We start from the raw sequence: 20,370 nt of genomic DNA on the forward strand, positions 1-20,370 counted from the left end.
AAGGATGAGTTTGTGTCCTTTGTAGGGACATGGATGCAGCTGGAAACCATCATTCTCAGCAAACTATCACAAGAACAGAAAACCCAACACCACACGTTCTCACTCATAGGTGGGAATTGAACAATGAGAACACTTGGACACAGGAAAGGGAACATCACACACTGGCGCCTATTGTTGGGGGGCTGGGGGGAGAGATAGCATTAGGAGATATACCTAATGTAAATGACGAGTTAATGGGTGCAGCACACCAACATGGCACATGTATACCTATGTAACAAATCTGCATGTTGTGCACATGTACCCTAGGACTTAAAGTATAATAATAAAAAAAGTGTCATAAAACACTTGGTTTTACATGATATAAAATGTCTTCTACGTCTCTTCAGTTACTCCCTGTGGCTAATTAAAAAAATGAGTATATATTTCATATGCCTTGGAGAATTTCAGGGGATTTATAAGTTAACAGTTGATATTTTCCCCCATTGGATTAGGAGTTTTACTTGTATTATCTGATATTAAATCTTTATCCACTCTTCCTTTGAGCTTCTCTCTGCCTCTGTCCACTTCATATTGTACCATCATCCTCCTCCCCTATACTCAAGCAAGGTGAGGTAGTAACTATTACACTTAATAATATTCAGGGAATGGAATAGTTGAGAAAGAACCGAGAAATTAAATATATATATTATAAAAAAGTGATAGCAGGTGAGGAAGAATTTGACTTAGAAACTGGTTTTGCATTTGTCTGTCTTTTGCATTAAAATCCTTGTAAGCACTTGGAGCTAAGAAATGAAGTTCAGATAAGCCTTGTGTAACTCATGCTTTTGTCATAATTATTTTCATACATCACTTTACAGGAAGCAATCCCAACAAATTTCTTCCAGTGATAGAGCTACTTATATCATTTCCCAGGGCACACATTACCTGGAGTTCAAATGTTTGAATGGTGGTTCCTGTTTTGTTATATATAAACTGACCTAGGAAAATTTCTTCTCCTTCACATTTTTTTGTGATGCCCTATAAAGAAAGCAACAGATACAGAGATTGTAATGAATGGATACAGTTGTGTTTTCAAAAAGAAGAAATAATTCACCAGATATCTCTGATGTCCACCGGGGCACAGTGCTGTGATCATGCCAGTACTAATCTATGCACCCAGAGGGCATTTAACAAGGGACCAGTGAGGCCAAAGGCTGATCACGGGACTGACTAGAAGGACAGAGGATGGATGGACACATAGATAGATAGATAGATAGATAGATAGATAGATAGATAGATAGATAGATAGTTAGAAGACAGATGAAAGATAGATGATTGATAGATAAACAATTGATAGATGAAAGACAGATACATACATGTAGAGAAAATCCCAGCATTAACTCTGGTCTGATAACTGTATTTGCAATAAGCATACTTTGAATAAAATAAAAATGGGTCCCCATATTGAACTGATGTTTTCCAAAATGAGATAAACATAGGCCAATTGCTAGATTTTGATCACACAAATAATTTCCTCTAAAAAGTAAGCTTCTGTTGACTGATAAAAACACTGATTTTTTTCTTTGTATGCAATTTCTTTTGTGCTTTTTGTTCTTCCTCTCAACCCTTCAAATTGAAGATTTGTGAGAGGAGAATGCACTGCTGCAAACTAATTCATTACGTGACTCTGAAGTTTATTGTTAGGTTCCTTAAATTGTAGTAACACAGCAAAATAAAGAGTACATTCGTTAAATCATTTTATAATAAAAATATTAATATCAAACTATAACTTTTTATTAAAAGAGTTGAATACATCATGGTTACATAATGTACTGACAATTATATATGTATATATGACTTAAGCCTCATATATTCTCTTTAGCTTGAGAGGAGTGCTAGTTTTATTTTTACCTTCTTTATCACCTCCTTTTTTTTTTTTTTTTTTTTAAAAACAGATCTGATGGAATACTATGCAGCCATAAAAAAGAACAAGATCATGTCCTTTGCAGGGACATGGATGGAGCTGGAGGCCATTATCCATAGCAAACTAACACAGGAACAGAAAAACAAATACCTATGTTCTCACTTACAAGTGGGAGCTAAATAATGAGAACACATGAACACAAAGGGGAACAATAGCCACTGAGATCTACTTGAGGGTGGGGGGGGGGGGGGAGAAGGGAGAGGAGCAGAGAAATACCTGTTGGGTATTACTACTTACTGTCTATATAACAAACCTGAACATATATCCCTGAACCTAACATAAAAGTTAAAAGAAAAACAAACAAACAAACAAAAAAAAACGGCGTCTGGCCATGGTGCCCAGGCTGGCCTCGAATTCCCGGGCTCAGGTGATCCTCCTGCTTTAGCCTTTTAAGGAAGTGGGATCACAGGAGCAGCTACTGCACCCAGCCCTTTTATCACCTTGTTTTGATTTTACTTGTTTCATAAATTCTCTAATGTAGAAGAAAATAATGAGAAGCAGTTTTTATTACTAAAGGATCCCTGCCTTTGGGATTCACCCATAAGTTTTCTAAACAATGAATATGTTCACCTTTCTGAGATGGAACTTAGCTGCTCAAACTCAACTTTTCAGACACCACTTGCAGGTGGTGCGGGCTTCTATGAAAGGACAGCAGCCCTTTGTTGTGAAACTCCACATATGGAATGTAGAGGCATTTGGGTGGCATGTAAGGCAGGCTGTTTAACCCGGGGCCCTCCTCCAGATGGGAAGATCAAATAATTGAAGTAAGGCATAAACCTATAAGGCAAAAGTGGGAGTAGACAGTAAAACCAAAAACCAAACCAAACCAAAACAAACAAAAACAAAAACAAAGAAAGAAACAAACACCAAAAAGTGAAGATGACCAAATGGCAGCTGGAGAGAAAGAACACAAACTACTCTGGCTGTAGGTGGAACCAGCAGCGCAGGACTTAAGCGGCAGGTTCCCAGAAAGGCCGGAAGAGGGAGTCCACGTGGGGCGGGGAGGTGTCGGGGAAAGGAGCCTGAATCTGCGGTTTAGCTGACAGTCATTTCAAAAAGCAGTTACAACGCCTCCACGCCCCTCCAGCCCCGCCTGGCCCAGCAGACGGCTTTGTTCTTCCTCCCATCTCTAAGACCACTGCCGGCACCGCCCCAGAACCGCCCACAAGAGCATGACCCCTGCACAAAGTGGTGGCCCCGCGGCCCTCCTCTCCCCAGCAGTTCCTGGTGTAGTTGGCCAGGCTGGTACCTCCTGTGCACTGCAGGAGTCCTCTCAGGGTCAACTCTCCTGATGGCACACTTGTGACTCCCAACGAAATGGCCTGACCTGATGATTCCCGGGGCAAACTCACGACATATAAGCCCCACCGTGAGCGCAAACGTGCGCGCAAAGCTTCCTGCTGGCTTTGCACCGCCTAGCAATTCATGTGACAAGCATCATAGACATGGGAGAAAAGCGTTGTACGGGAAACAGACCATACGCACAAGGGGGAAAAGTGGGGCTAGGAAATCCAGACCCGGAAGCGAGCAGAAGAAAGTGAGACAAACCTACAGTTAATATCTTCAGAAGCATAAGAGAAGGTACTGCCTTCATAAAAGAAAAAAAATATAGGCTCTAAAAAAAGGAATATGTATAGAAACAAGAAGTCTCAGAACGTATAATCATGACAGCAGGAATGAAAATTTCCATAGAGGGGTTAAAATATGAATTGATACGATCTTCCAGCAGGTGGAACAAAAAACAGAAAAGGGAAATAAACACTTTTTAAAAATAATAAATTAGACAATAAGTTGAATCCTCAGGATGCAGGCATGAAATCCCATGACAACAGTTGTGCATCAGGCCTACCTAACAAGGCTGGAGCAAAACGCTGAGGGCGCCAGAGGGATATCTCGGGGAAAAAGAAAAAAGAAAATAAATGAATAGAAAATGAAGGAAGGGATGAAGAATGGAAGAAATTTATAAATTATCTCATGTGAATCAACATAATGGGGGAATATTTGTACTTCTGAAGAAGAATTTGGGAAAGTTTTAGTAAAAGGAATACAGAAAAACTAAGCAAATTAAAGAAAAATAGGCTGGGCACCTGTGGCTCACGTCTGTAATCCCAGCACTGTGGGAGGCCGAGGAGGGAGGATCCCCTGAGCCCTGGAGTTTGAGACCAGCCTGGGTAACATAGTGAGACCTTTATCTCTACTAAAAGACTTAAAAAACAATCCCGTGAGTTTGAAGTTGCAGTGAGCTGTGATTGTGCCACTGTACTCTAACCTGGGCGACAGAGCTGAGACCCTGTCTCAAGCAAAAAAAAAAAAAAGGAAAGCAATTGTTACACTCAGAAACATAAAAAAAATGGAAGAAAGTAGTATTTATGTACACTAAATAGTTCAACTGAGAGCTGTTTTGTTCACATAGTCACCGTGAAAACATTGAGTATTGCTTGAACAAAAAGATAATACAGTCTTCTAGCAGTGCCTCAAATGTTAAACCTACATTTACCATGCTATCTAGGAATTCCAGTCTTAGGTATACACCCAAGCAAAACAAAAACTCATGTCCACACAAAAACTTGTACATGAATGTTTATTGAAGCATTATTCATAATGACCAAAAAAATGAAAATAATTCAGATATCCATCAACTGATGAATAGATAAATAAAATGTCATATATCCATACAATGAAATGTTATTCAGCAATAAAAAATAAATGAAATATTGAGACATACTATATCATAAATGAACCTTGAAAACAGTATGCTAAGTTAAGCCATTTGCAAAAGATCACACATTATAAATGATTCAATTTATATGAAATGCATAGAATGGTAAATTTATTGAGACGAAGTAGATTAGTGGTTGCCAGGGGTTGGAGGAGTACACTAGGGGAATAGGAGGTGACGGCTAAGGGGTATGGGGTTTCCTTTTAGGGTAAGAAAAATGTTCTAAAATTGATTATGGTAATGGATACACAACTCTGTGAATATACTAAAAGCCACTGAAGGGTGTACTTTAAGTGGGTGAATTAATTGTTATGGGAATTATATCTCCAGAAACATGTTTTGTTTTTTAAATCAAGACATAAACATGTTGGGAGGATGGAAGTGCCATGGAAAAGAGCTACTCTTCACTTTCCGTGAGAGGATGTTATAACCAAAACTGAAAAATGAAGAAGTAATGGTAAAAGCCAACATGGAGGCAAGTACCCAAATAAACATCTAAAATTGTTGCAAGTAGAAGCTCTGGAATAATGAGAATTGGAGATGTGGAGAAGTGGGACAAGGAATAACTATTTCTTTACGAACTTTATGGAAATACTTGATTTTTACATGTACATGTATAACTTTGATAAAAGTAAAAAAAAGTTGAATAATATAAATCATTTGGTCCAACTCTCTCTCTTTGTAGGTGAGAAAGCGAAAGTCCAGGAAATAAGTGACACAACTAGTTATCTGTCCTAGTTCAGAGGACAGCCCCTAATTCCCAGCCAACCACCTTCTATCAGGCCAATCTGAATGACAAATTTAGATAGCTTCTTACATAGACAGAAAATTCCTTGGGTGCACTGGAGATGTTTCCTGAGGGAGACACCTTCTCTGAGATGTGCTCCATGGTAACAGCAGTAGGTATGATCTTTGTAGCAAGCTTGATTAGGGTATGACCCTGGGAACCTGGAAAAGCCCAGCAATTTCCAGGGTAGACATCCGGCTGGAAAGAAAACACTGAATTAATCTCTTAACTAATTATGTGAATCCATTCACATAATACTGATCAGCTAATCACTATTGACTGCAGATCTCTCTTATGCCTATAAAATAGGAAAACTCCCAAGACACCTCTAGTGTGGTTGCTCTTCCAGAGCACTGTATGCTCATATCAATCAGAGTCCTTTATCATATGAGCATGTTTTCTTTCATTGCTCTAACTAGACTGTAACCTGTTATAAGGCAGCTAGAGGGCATGAGTGGGGTGCTGATAAGGCTAGTGATGGTGGTAGTGAGGATGATGGTGGTGACCACTGTGGTGATCATTGTGGTGATGATGGTGGTAATAATGGTGGCAGTGGAGGTGATGATGATGGTGGTAGTGGTAATGGTGATGGCAATGGTGGTCATGGCAATGGTGGTGGTGGTAGAGGTAATGGTGATGGTAGTAATGGTAGTGGTGGTGATAGTGATAGTGATAATTGAAGTAGTAGTGGTGAAGGTGGTGATAAAGGTAGTGGTAGTGGTGGCAGTGATGGTGATGGTGGTGGTGGCGACAGTGACATTGGTGGTGGTGATGATGATGGACATGGGGGTGGTGATAAAGAAAGATGGTGATGGAGGTGGCGGTGGTGGTGGCAGTGATGGTGGCTGTGGTGGCAGTGATGGTGATGGTGGTGGTGGTGATGGTGATGGACATGGAGGCTGTGATGAAGAAAGATGGTGGTGGTGGTGGTGACGAAGATGAGGGTGTTGATGGAGGTGGGAGTGGTGGTGGTGATTATGGTGATAGAGAAGAAAAATGAGGTCTACTACTTTGTAGATATAAACTACAGACTGGAATAAGATCAATGGGTTTTACCCCTGAAAGTTCTAAATTTGCCACTAACTTCAGGTGTATGGATCAAAGTTGAGAGGTGCTCTGCTGTCTGTTGATGGCTACTGCCTTTAGAATGTAACTGAAAAGTTTGGTGGGGATCTTACTTGGAGATTTCTCCTGTTATAATTAGACTTAAGAACATGTGGTCTGAATAACACTTAACACAGTACAGTACTGGCACTTAGCAGACAAGTACTTTCAACAAATGTTCGTTGAATGACTGAAGTTTTCAATGGAAAAGTATGGTCACAGAATCAACTTACAGAAAAGACACGGAATGTATATGTTTTATTTGAGAATAAAATAATCTAGTTTACTAATCTTAAAATGATAAATAAGTAAATAATTAATCATAGTTTACTAACCATAAAATAAGACATAATTCATGCAGTGTACTGACTATGAAAAACGTAATGAGATGATTTCAGGTTTTGTAACAAGTTCGGACACTCTTATATTGCCTCTATTTTAAAATTAACATTTTCATGATAAATAATAAGAACAAAATTCTAAAATAGCAATAAGTGATTCTTAATTTAGCTTTACCTGAAGAATAATATCTGGAGGCATTTCATGATTTAGGAAACTTATCCCATGCCAGTACAATTTTGCTTTACTATTTTTGTAACTTTCTGAGGTCCCAGCTTCAATGATGGAGGCTCCTAAAATTATAAAATAAGTTTTAAAATAAAGAAACAACATACACCATTCAAAACACATCATGTGAATTTTAACAGTGTCTCTAGAAAATTATTACTGGGCAAATTATAAGTGAGGTAAAATTCATACTTAGGAATTGATAGGAAAAGTATGACAGTTTTCACTACCACTGAAATTTTGTCATTTTGAAGAAAACAAGTTTTCTCTGTTTAGTTTCACAAAATGTAAGATAAAAATTGAATTTTGAGGCAAGTAAAGTAGAGATGAGAACATTATATGGATTCTGTATCACCTAAAACGTATATAGATCTCTATATTTCAACAGCTCATGCGATAAATGAGACTTCCTGTCATCCCCATTCACTCAATAACAAAAAAAGCAGAAAACCAACAATGCTCCAAATGTCCTTCAAGTTACATTTGCAGCAATTATGCAGATTCATTGAACTCAATTTTAATCAAATAAATATGAAATATACTCATCAAACATTATCCCTTCAGGTTACTTCATTTTAGAAGCAAAATGTATTATATATATAAGAAATAAAGAAAATGCAAATGGCTTTTTCAAATTGCATTTGCATAACACACCACAACACTAAAAATACATGTGCCTCATCAAGTTTTTTTTTTTTTTTTTTTTTTTTTTTTTTTTTTTTGTCGCCCAGGCTGGAGTGGAGTGGCGCTATCTCGGCTCACTGCAAGCTCTGCCTCCCGGGTTCAAGTGATTCTCCCGCCTCAGCTTCCCGAGCAGCTGAGGCTACAGGCGCCCACCACCACACCGGCTAAGTTTTTGTATTTTTAGTAGAGACGGGGTTTCACCATATTGGCCAGGATAGTCTCCATCTCTTGACCTAGTGATCCACCCACCTCGGCCTCCCAAAGTGTTGGGATTACAGGCATGAGCCACCACACCCAGCTGATTATCCATACTTTTTCTAAGATGACACACTTTTTGAAATAGTAAATGAGTTCCTAGAGTTGCCAGATTTGGCAAATAAAAATACAAGATGGCCATTTAAATTTGAATTTCAGGTAAACAAAGAATAAGTTTTTAGTTGTAGTCATACAACTTTGGGATATATACATACAATATTTGGGATATATTTATACTAAAAGATTATTTACTATTTGTCTGAAATTTAAATTTAACTGGGCTCCCTTCATTTTATCTGGAAACCCTACGTGTACTTCGTTTTTGAAGGCTGATACTGGCTGCCCACTCACTATTTCTACTCGACCAAGTGGCTGGACAGAATCTACACTTTCACCTGCTAATGTGAGGACTGAGCACCCCATCCCCATAATCCTTTCCAGAAAAAAATTAAAATTTTAGTGTTGTGGAATTTTGAAAATAATTCATATTTATTCATTTTCTCATTCATTAAGAAATTTAAGTCAGCTTTATTAAGATATAATTCACATCCTAAACAATTCACTCATTCACAGTGTGTGACTCAGGGTTTTGTATTATATTCTTAGAGTGGCACAGCCACCACAATCAATTTTAGATCATTTAGTCAGCCCCAAAAGGAACCCATAGCAGTTAGCTGTCATTCCCCATTTCCCCCAACATCCCTCCCCAAGCTTTGGCAATTATTAATTTATTTTCTGTCCCTGTATGTTTACCTATTCTGGACATTTCTTTTGCTGCTCCCTTGTAGTCAGTCACAGTATGTAGCCTTTTCACTAAGGCTACTTTCATTTAGCCAATGCGTTTGAGGTTTATGAATGCTGTAATGAGTATCAGAAGTTCATTCCTTTTATTGACTGCAGGTTAATATTCCGTTGTATGAATGCGTCTGTTATTCTTTGTTGATGGACATGGGGTTATTCTCAATTTTGGTGATTATGAATACAGTTGCTATAGATATTCTTGGCAAATTTTGATGTGAACATGTTTCAATTTATCTTAGATAAATAGGTAGAAGTGGGATTGCTGGGTCAATAAGATGTTATATTGAACTTCATAAGAAATTGTCAGACTTTGCCAGAGTGGCTGTGCCAGGTTACATTCTCACCCACAGTGTATGAGAGGTCCATTTGGTTCATGCTGTTGCCAGCACTTAGTATGGTCAGTTTTGTTCTGTTTGGCATTCTAATAGGTGTGTAATGATATAACATTGAGATTTTAATTGACATTTCACTAATGAATAATAATGTGAGGCATTTTTTCATATACTTTTTTGATATGCATATATCTTCTTTAATGAAGTGTCTTCTAAATCTTTTGCCTATTTTGTATCGGGTTGTCTGTTTGCTTAATTGAGGCTTGACAGTTTTCTATAAATTCTGGATTCAAGAATGTGTGTGGTTTCCAAATATTCTCCCCCAGCCTGTAACTTGTCTTTTCCTTCTCGTAACTGTTTTTTGGCAGAGCAGAAATTAATTTTGATGAACCCTGTATTATCCATTATTTTCCTTTTACAATCATAGTTTTTGATGTTGTGTTTAAGAAAAGTTTTTCTAACTCTAAAAAATTTCTCTTATTTTTTTCCTAGCTTTAAGTTTTATATTTAAGACTGTGACCCATTTGGGGTTAATTTTTACAAATTGTGGGTTTGGGGCCAAGGCATTTTTTTTTCTTTTTTTGCATATGAATGTCCACCTGTTCCAGCACCACTGACTTGCCTTTTTTCCGTTTTTCAAAAATCTATTCACCACAGGTGTGAACTACTTCTAGACTTTTTGTATTGTTCCATTGATTTCACGAGTACCACATGCTCTTGATTACTGTAAACTTATAGTAAGCCTTAAAATCAGGTAGTGTGAGTTCTCCAACTTTGTCCCTTTTTTTCCCAAAACAAATTTGGCTCTTCTAGTTCCTTCACCATTCCACATACATTTTGAAAACAGGTTGTCAATTTCTACAAGTAATCCTGCTGGGATTTTGATTAGGATTGTATTGAATCCATAGAAAAGCTGGACAGTATTGTCATCTTAATGGTATTGAGTCTTCAAATCCATAAACATGGTATACCTGTCCATTTATTTAAATCTTTGTTTATTTCTTTCATTATTATTTTTTAGTTTTTAGCTCTCAGTTCCCACATTTTATTACCCTTATACCTAAGTATTTTATGTTTTTTACTGCATTTATGAATAGTGCTGCTTTTAAATATTTTCTAATTTTCTATTGTTAGCATATAGAAATTGTGTATATACCCTTGAACTTGTAAACCTCACTTATTCTAGTAGATTTTTTTGGTGGTTTTTCTACATAAGCAATCATGTTGTCTCTGAATAGAACCATTTTTATTTCTTCCTTTCTAATTTGCATGCCTTTCCCCCCACCCTCTGCCTTTCTTACTCTCTCTCTCTCTCCCAGTTTTTCTTCATCTCCTTTTCCTGCCTTTTTCTAATATTAGTTGAAATTTTTAATTTTTAAAAATTATTATTTTTTTTGAAACTGTGTCTCGCTGTGGGGCCCAGGCTGGAGTGCAATGACACAATCTCGGCTCACTGCAATCTCTGCCTCACCTTGCGGGTTCAAGCGATTCTCCTGCCTCAGCCTCCTGAGTAGCTGGGATTACAGGCGTGTGCCACCACACCTGGCTTTTTGTAGTTTTAGTAGAGACAGGGTTTCACCATGTTGGCCAGGCTGGTCTCGAACTCCTGACCTCAAATGATTCGCCCGTCTCGGCCTCCCAAAGTGCCAGGATTATAGGCGTGAGCTACTGTGCCTGGCCTCCATTTTGATTTCTCTATTAGCATTTGGATATCTCTGTGTTTTAAAGTAATTATTCTCATGATTACAACGCACATACCTAGCAGCTCCTGGTTTATTTAAGAGTTAACTTTTTATCATTCATGTAAAATCTTTACATTTATAGATCCCCTTTAAATCTCAGCCACTGACTTTTCCTTTATGGTTGTCATAGTATTAAATCTACATATATTAGCCCTCCACCCCCAGATAATGCCATACATTTTTTCCTTTCAACAGCCATACATATTTTGAAGTACTTAAAGAAAGAAAATTACCTCATCTCTTGTTGTTGTTGTTTTGAGATGGAGTTTCACTCTCATCACCCAGGCTGGAGAGCAGTGGTGTGATCTAGGCTCACCGCAACCTCCGCCTCCTGGGTTGAAGCTATTCTCCTGCCTCAGCCTCTGGAGTAGCTGGAATTACAGGCATGCGCCACCACTCCTGGCTAATTTTTCTATTTTTAGTAGAGACAGGATTTCACCACGTTGGCCTGGCTAGTCTGGAACTCCTGACCTCAGGTGATCCACCCGCCTCAGCCTCCCAAAGTGCTGAGATTACAAGGTATGAGCTACCGTGCCGGGCCACCTCATCTTTACTCACAGATGAGGCTGTTGCTCCTTCTTCATTCTTTAAGTCCCAAGTTTCTTTTTGGTGTCATTTCTATTGAGCTGAAGAACTTCCTTTAGCGGATTCATTGGCAGAGAATTTTCTTAGTTTTCCTTCATCTAAGAGTGTCTTCATTTTGCCTTCATTTCCTGAAAGATATTTTCACTGGATCTGCAATTCTGCATTACTAGATCCTTTCCTTCAGCACTTTAAACATGTAGTTTCCTTCTCTTCTGGTCTCTTTAACTTCTGGTAAGAAATCTATAATAATGCATTTTTTTTTTTAGCTTCTTTCAAATATTTTTCTTCATCTTTCATTTTGAGCAATTTAACTATGATGTGTCTGGATGTCATTTTCCTTGAATTTATCTTGTTTTTGATTTGCCATGCTTTTTGAATCTGTAAATTTATTTTTTATTTTTTTAAATCGAGTTTGAGATGTTTTTGGTTATTACTTCTTTAGATTATTGTCCTACATTGGTCTCCTCTTCATCTCCCTCTGAGACTACAAGGATAAGAATATTATACCTTTTTATAGTGTCCTATACGTTTCTGAAGTTGTTTGCATTTTTTTCGAACATTTTTTTCATTCTTTGAATTGCATAATTTCTTTTGATCTATCTTCAATTGCACTACTTCTTTCTTTTTAATTTTTAAGTTTGGGGTACATGTGCAGGTTTGTTACATAGAAAAACTTGTGTCGTGGGGATTTGTTGTACAGATTATTTTGTCACCCAGGTGTTAAGCCTGGTATTCATTAGTTATTTTTCCTGATCTTCTCCCTTCTGTCACCCTCCATCCTCCAATAGGCCCCAGTGTGTGTTGTTGCCCTCTATGTGTTTATGTGTTCTCATCATTTAGCTCCCACTTATAAGTGAAAACATGTGTTTTTGGTTTTCTATTCCTGTGTTAGTTTGCTAAGGATAATGGCCTCCAGCTCCATCCGTGTTCCTGCAAAGGACATGATCTTGTTCTTTTTTATGGTTGCATAGTATTCTATAGTGTCTATGTACAACATTTTCTTTATCCAATCTATCATTGATGGGCATTTAGGTTGGTTCCATGTCTTTTCTACTGTGAATAGTGCTACAGTGAACACATGCATGCATGTATCTTTATAAAAGAACAATTTACATTCCTCTGGATATCCTAGTAATGAGTTTGATGGTTCGAATGGTATTTTTGTCTTTAGGTCTTTGAGGAATCACCACACTGTCTTTCGCAGTGGTTGAAATAATTTACACTCCCACCAACAGTGTATAACCATTCCTTTTTCTCCACAACCTTGCCAGTATCTGTTAGTTTTTAACTTTTTGATAATAGCCATTCTGACTGGTGTGAGATGTTATCTCATCGTGGTTTTGATTTGCATTTCTCTTATGATCAGTGATGTTGAGATTTTTTTCAAATGATTTTTGGCCATATGCGGGTCTTCTTCTGAAAAGTGTCTGTTCATGTCCTTTGCCCACTTTTTAATGGGGTTGTTTTGTTTTCTTGTAAATTTGTGCAAGTTCCTTATAAATGCTGGATATTAGACCATTGTTGGATATAGAGTTTGCAAAAATTTCCTTCCATTCTGTGGGTTGTCTGTTTACTCTGCTGATAGTTTCTTTTTCTGTGCAGAGCTCTTTAGTTTAATTAAACCCCATTTGCCAATTCTTACTTTTGTTGCAATTGCTTTTGATGTCTTTGTCATGATATCTTTGCCCATGCCTATGTCCTGAATGGTACATACAACTTTCAGGCTGAGACTATGGGGTTTTTTAGATATAGGATTATGTTGTCTGCAAACAGGTATAGTTTGACTTCCTCTCTTCCTATTTGGATGTGCTTTATTTATTTCTCTTCCCTAATTACCCTGGCCAGGACTTCTAATACTGCGTTGAACAGGAGTGACTTCATAGGCTAGGTTGTCTTCCTGGGTTTTTTATTTATTTATTTTTTGTAGTTTTGGCTTTTACATTTAAGTCTATGTTCCATTTTGAATTTTTTTAATATTTGATATATGGAAGGGGTCCAATTTCAGTCTTCTGCATATGGCTAGCCAGTTATTCCAGTATCATTTATTGAATAGGAATACTTTCTGCAATGTTTGTTTCTGTCAGATTGGTAGAAGATTAGATAGTTGTGTGTGGCCTTATTTTTGGGTTCTCTATTCTGTTCCATTGGTATATGTGTCTGTTTTTGTGCCAGTACCATACTGTTTTGGTTACTGTAGCTCTGTAGTATAGTTTGAAGTTGGGTAATGTGATGCCTCCAGCTTTGTTCTTTTTGCTTAGGATTGCCCTTGCTATTTTTGGTTTCATATGAATTTTAAAATAGTTTTATCTAGTTATGTGAAGAATGTCAATAGCATTGAATCTATAAATTGCTTTCAGCAGTATGGCCATTTTAATGATATTGATTCTTTCTATCCATGAGCATGAGATATTTTTCCATTTGTTTGTATCATCTCTGATTTCGTTAAGCAATGGTTTGTAGTTCTCTTTGTAGAGATCTTTCACCTCCAAAATTTTCTGTATTCCTAGGTATTTTATTCTTTTTATGGCAATTGTGAATGGGAGTTTGTTACTGATTTGGCTCTTGGCTTGACTTTTGTTGGTGTATAGGAATGCTAGTGATTTTTGCACATTGATATTGTATCCTGGAACTTGGCTGAAGTTGCTTATCAACTTAAGAAGCTTTCAGGCTGAGACTATGGGGATTATGTTGTCTGCAAACAGGGATAGTTTGACTTCCTCTCTTCCTATTTGGATGCCCTATATTTCTTTCTCTTGCCTGATTACCTTGGCCAGGACTTCTAATACTGTGTTAAATAAGAGTGACTTCACTACTTTTTTTCTCTGTTTTTGTTTTTCTATTATTAAGCATATATAGTCAATTTTTACTTTAGATATTGTATTTTTCAGTTCTAAAATTCCATCTGGTTCTTTTTATTCTCTTGGCTGAGAACAGGTATCTTTTCATTCATTTCAAGTGTACTTACTTTTACCTCATAAAGCATAATTATGCTAGCTGCTTCAAGCTTTGTGTGACAATTCGAACATCTGTGTCATGATGAGGTTGGCATCTGTTGTCTTTTCCCTTGGTAGTTGGTCTTATTTCCCTAGGAGTCTGCATGCCAAGTAATTGTGATTTGTACCCTAGACATATTGAATATTATATCGTAAGACTCTGAGTCCCATAACAATCCACTAGGGAATGCTTTCATTTGCTTCATCAATTAGCCTAGAAATGTGAGTCCTCCCTCCTTTTATGGGTGGTGGTTCCAATCTCAATTCAGTCCTCAAAACCTTTGCTATAGGCCTGTCATGTCCATGTACCACTCAGGGGTTAGTCCAAGACTTGAGCCATAGTTTACATCACTGCCAAATGCTCAAAGCCTCCACTTTGCTGCTTTGGGTCTGTTCCCATGAATGGGCACCTGAGAGGTGAGGCCAGAAGCTGGCCACAAACAGACAGGGGAGCAGGCGTCTTCTTTGCAGCTTTGCCTTCTCAGGCTTTCTCCCCACACTCTCTGGACCACAGGACTACTTTATTCTGCATCTTTGGCTAGAAAAATGGGGCCTCTCTCAGTTTTAGCTGCCCAACTTGCTGCCACGTTTGCAGCTCTGTAATTGCTGCCTGCCTCAGCCTATGCTGCAAGAGAAAAGAAAAGAAAAAAGGAAACTCCCACAGGCTCACAACTACAGTTTTTGGTTCCCCTCTTCCAACTGCCTGCTTTGTTTACTTTTCAGCCCACGCAGGTAGTTGCTTTTTGAATTTTGTCCAGATTTTTTTTTCATTGTAATCAGGTGGAAGGGACTTAACAGGCTTTCTCCATCTTGGCCAAAGCCAAAGCAGAACTGACATTTGTTTCCATATCTATGGTTACAGAGAAGCCCGATTATCTCCTTCTTTTCCTCACTCTTCATGCGCTACTTGTGCACCTACATTCATCATCATAGGCTTTTCAAAATGGAAGTTGTAATTACATCAATTGATGTAAATACATCAATACAAAGAAGAAAGCATTTAAAAAGTGTATCAGAATGCCAAGACCAAAAAATAAAAATAAAAATAAAAATAAAAAATAAAAAATAAAGAACTATGGTCCTTCTCCCATCTTACCTTAACACTCATGCTTTAGGGCATCAGGTTCGGGAAAGTTCTGCCCTCTAACTCACTCTCTCAAAAAACATGCACTCTCAAGCCTGAGTAATCATGCTGTTCCAAATGCTCTCCAGTTCATGTAAGCTGGAAATTTATTTCCCTGGCATAAATTTGAGTATCAGTTGATTAAAATTAACATTACTATGTGTTTTATATTTCCTTTCTCCTTCTGTCCCTTTCTTCTTTCCTTCCACATTGTTCACTGAACACATATTGTTCGTAGTCTATTATAGGCAGAGCATGGTAGAGAAGATTAAGGTTAATGATTCATAGCCTTAGCCCTTAAGAATTAATTTTAATTGAAATATATTAGGAACATTATATATAACCTTTAAACACTGTCATTTAATCCCTAATAATGCATTTAGATTGGTTATCATAGTCATTGTAGTATATAATAATGTAAAATGTCCTAATATTTTGTGCCTTTCACAACTTCACTGTGGCATCTTGGCTTTCTTGGTGGTTCTTTTAGATGCATGTTAATGAAGTTGCACAGGCTTTATTCCCTGGAACATTTGCACACAGAAAGCAATCAGTGACAACTATTTCTATTCTCTTCTTTATTATCTAAATTGATTAATTTCTCCCCTCTCAAGTTACCAGATAAACATGTTTTCCTCATAAACAAATGTAGAGGATAGAGACACTCCTGAAGCATGGTTTTTTTAAATGTTCCTCTTTTCACTTTTTCTGTACTCACCGGCCGACTTCAGAGCATAATCAGCCATCTGGACTTGGTCTTCTCTCAACTTTTTAAGTACATAATTGACCAAGTTTGACATTTCCTGTAGAAATTTTAGAAACAGTTTTCTGTTAACAATCTCTGCCAACTGCTTGAGTTTTGACCATTCGTTTTATTGATTTGGACCTAATTTGCAAAATTAGAATAGCAGTGAGCACCTATCAGCTGCACTCTGAGCCAGGCACTGTGCATGTGTCGTGGACTGACATCTTCACGGCTCCTGGGAGTGTCCCTCTCAGGGATACGATGTAAATAAAGCCAAGGTGTGTTCAGGGACTCCCACAAGGTCACACAGCATGGTGGACCTAGGGTCCCTTCTGAAGCCCTAACCGCTGCATCACAGTGCCCTCCCGGTGAGGTGTGAGGTGACCTATTGTTGTGCTGTGACCTACTGCGTTCCATCCCTCATTAGTGTGCTGTGGTTAGCAGTAAAGACTGAAAGACTTGAACATTCTAGAGTTACTTGGGAATCAAGGCAGTTTACACAGATTACATGATTACTTATATTAGACATTTTTCACTGACTCTAATTAATATTGGGTTCTGAAGGATGCTGTCATTCTAAAAAACAAAAACAAACAAACAAACAAACAAAACCATAAGCACCCTAAGTAGGCGCAACAGTTTAAGTTCAAGCTGCCTAAATGTAACACCTTCACAGTGACAAGGATGAAATGGGGCCTGGCGGGCGGCAGGTGGTCTGTGTCAGATTGCTGCATATTTCAAAAAGTAGACATTAGGGAAGAAAAAGAAAGTAGTAATGACAGCAGAAGAGAAAGAAGCAAAACAGAGCTCATGGTTTCCAACACAGTCTTGCCTGAATCTGATGCTGACTAGACTAACTACATTAGCTACAAAGATAATGAATGCAAATCTTTTGCTATTTAAGGTATTTGTGTATACAGCTTTGAGACTGTTTCTCTCTTTCTTTCTTTCTTTCTTTCTTCCTTCCTTCCTTCCTTCCTGTCTCTTATACACATCTAGATGTGTATAAGAGACAGGTCATATGCAATAGAATACCTTCTCTGTGACACAGCATTTATGAAACAGTGGGTTTCTGTACACGAACCAAATATCAGTCAACACTGGACTTCCCACTGGGAGAAGTGGATGTGACACTGGAAGGACATACTCCCCGTCACCCTGGACATCCTCACTATCCACCACCCCATCCCGCCCAACACGCCTTGCCTCATCCAGTACCTCCATGTGGTCTGGGTCCTCCACAGGGTCTCCATGGGTGTTCCAGCTATGATTATGGTCTGTACCATCCTTCATATCTCTAAGCAATGCCTTCAGGACATCTATTTGTTCAATCAAAAGTAGAATTTTACGAAAATTGTTTTCCAGAGTCTGGCTTTCCTTCCTGTAAAGGGAGAACCTCAGCATGAGAGGAAGAAAGTGTAAAGCTCCTGTTATCAGCTGTGGCTGGGCTTCGGAGCCTGCCACGTGATGAGGTGCTTTATATTGTTGAAGATATACATTCTTGAGTGAGGGGAGAGCAGAGCACACCCATTTCTCTAAAGCATCATGCTTCACTTAAAAAAAAAACCCCGAGGCCATCCAGGGGTCACATGGCTGAGGGTGTCCTAGTGCTTGGCTGGGCTCTGCACAGGACGACAGGCAAGGCTCAATCAACCTTGCTGGTCCCCCAGCTGGGTGACATTACACAGGTGAATCCTGAATCCCACTGGTACCCTCCTTCCGACTGGGAACACCTTGCATTTCCAGTGTAGTACAGAGCAGTGGCTTTTGAACCGTAGCCTGAGTTCAGTGGAAGTGCCTTGGGCAAGGGGTGCTGGGGGATCCAGCCAGTGGGCAGCAACCGGTTACCAGATTGACAGCCTGAGCATGCAAGATTTTACTTCCCAAGAATGGGTTTTCTGTGTTTACAGTTTGGAAATTACTAGTAGAGAGAATAAGAAAATGTCAAGCGAATAGGTATTTCTTTATGCTGAAAAAGTATAAACACTACTTATCTAGTATTTTTCCCCATTTATAAAACAATACATGCTTAAAATTGGGGAAAAAACAAGCATTTAGAAGAAATAAACACTGTTAAATTTTAATGACTTTCTACCAGTTTTTATTCCATGCAAAAAATTAGTAACAAAATAGAAATAATATTTATAATTTTGTGTCTCCACTACACTTCCAAATGATTAAACCTATTTTAAAATTATTTAAATGGCTTTATAATTCTTCATTTCATGAATATATTCCAATGTAGTTAACCATTGGTCTATTTTTCTTATAGGGTTGTTTTCCATTTTAAATTATCATAAATAACATGGAAAGCACACCTCAGTGTGTATTTTGTTAAGGAATGCTCCATAGAAGTAGAAATATATAAAGGGGTAAGTAATTTTCTAAAGTACTAAAAATGTTACTGTTTGGTGTTTAAAATTTTAAATTATGTAGATACACAAGCGAGAGGAGGCAACTTTAATTGGGTTGTTTCCTTCTTCTGAGAAATCCAAATAACAATAAATGTACTATTTTTAATACTAAACATAGCAGGAGTAGATTAATTCACCTCTAACCCTTTAATCTTTTCTATCTTCTTTTTTTTCTTTTTCTTCCTCCTTTCTTTCCATCTGCATATATACATAGAGAAATGCTAAGAATGATGTCATTAACTATTAATAATAGTTATTTCTGGGAGTGAAATTTTGAGTTATTTCAGGGAGTAGCTTTTCTTTCTTATGCTTTTTTGTACAAAAACATTTCAGTATTTGAAATCACACCAAAAAGAGACGCATAGCAAAAAAAATCTCACTCACTTTAAAAGTTCCAGTTGCTCTTTAGGCATACGAAGTCTGGCCTGAAAACAACAGAAAAAGATAAATAATTCTGAATTCTGCTTATTCAAGTAGAGTTTTTTTTTTTTTTTCCTCAGAAAGGGGAAATAAATAGCACGTTGACTCCTGATATATAGATGTGCTGGCTGGAACTCAGGAGCATCCTCTGAGTGGCCCGCCTCTTTCCCAGCCTCATCTGTACCTCATGAATGTATTTGAAGGAGATGAGGTAATGCAAATCTATTTAATGAGTGACATTCAACAGAAACTCTTGGTTGGGCACATCATTTCCTGTTTCTTAAGACTGTAAAGGCCTGAACACAGTCTGATGGGGAGGAGACAGTGAGGTTGGAAGAGGAAAAAATAGAGGGAGGAGGAAGAGAGGGAAGGGAAGACAAAGGGGAGAGGCTCCCCTGGTGAATGTGGAAAAACCCAAGGAGCACGTGGCGACATTAGAGGGCATGCTGAGCTCTTTGGGCTTGTTCCTGAACAAGGAGGGAGACTCCCACTTACAAATAAGAAAGGGATGTGATTACTTTTGGGCTAGATTGGCCATCACAATCAGAAAATTGCAGAAATGTATCTAACATTGGTGACATGTGTCGTATAGATAGTCTCTGGTGTGGATGGTCTTGGTGGTTACCAAACTAAGACAAGAAACCAGGAAAAGCTAAAATTACCGTTTGGACACAACGTTTGCCTTCAGAGGACTTTCTGCTGTGGAGGTGGTCAGGGAAAACATAAACACTGGAGAGATAGAGGATGCCAGAATGCAGGCAGCACTCTAGTCTGCAGTACCGGGCTACTGTGCTGCCTGTTCCTCTCCTAGAATGGAGGAATGGCCTAGCCGCCTCTTCCTGTCACTGAGAAGACCTTGGGCCTGGGTGGCCAGCACCTCTATGTTCCTTAGCTCATCCTGCTGTGTGTCTTCCAGGCCCTGCCACAGATGACGGTGGTTGGTTGGGTGCTCACATTTTTTTTCTTTTTTTTTTTTTTTGAGACGGAGTCTTGCTCTGTCGCCCAGGCTGGAGTGCCTGTCTCTTATACACATCTAGATGTCACACACTCCACATACACACAGTCATACACACATATGCCCATGCTCATATGCACACATGCATACTCACATATGCACACATGCACAACCTCTATTC

General features: G+C 38.3%; 1 protein-coding gene across 1 annotated transcript in view; it reads right to left on the bottom strand.

The window, feature by feature from the left end:
• SUN3 (Sad1 and UNC84 domain containing 3) overlaps positions 1-20,370 on the bottom strand; it is a 49,799-nt gene that overhangs the window by 11,433 nt on the left and 17,996 nt on the right. Inside the window, exons 5-10 of the mRNA XM_011996489.1 lie at positions 19,199-19,239; positions 17,619-17,781; positions 16,374-16,458; positions 7,090-7,205; positions 5,500-5,667; positions 925-1,017 (exon numbers count right to left, since the gene is read on the bottom strand). Coding sequence (XP_011851879.1) covers positions 925-1,017; positions 5,500-5,667; positions 7,090-7,205; positions 16,374-16,458; positions 17,619-17,781; positions 19,199-19,239 — 666 coding nt within the window. The remainder of the gene's footprint in view (positions 1-924; positions 1,018-5,499; positions 5,668-7,089; positions 7,206-16,373; positions 16,459-17,618; positions 17,782-19,198; positions 19,240-20,370) is intronic.

The sequence above is a fragment of the Mandrillus leucophaeus genome, unplaced genomic scaffold (assembly GCF_000951045.1).
Source record: "Mandrillus leucophaeus isolate KB7577 unplaced genomic scaffold, Mleu.le_1.0 Scaffold517, whole genome shotgun sequence".
NCBI lineage: Eukaryota > Metazoa > Chordata > Mammalia > Primates > Cercopithecidae > Mandrillus > Mandrillus leucophaeus.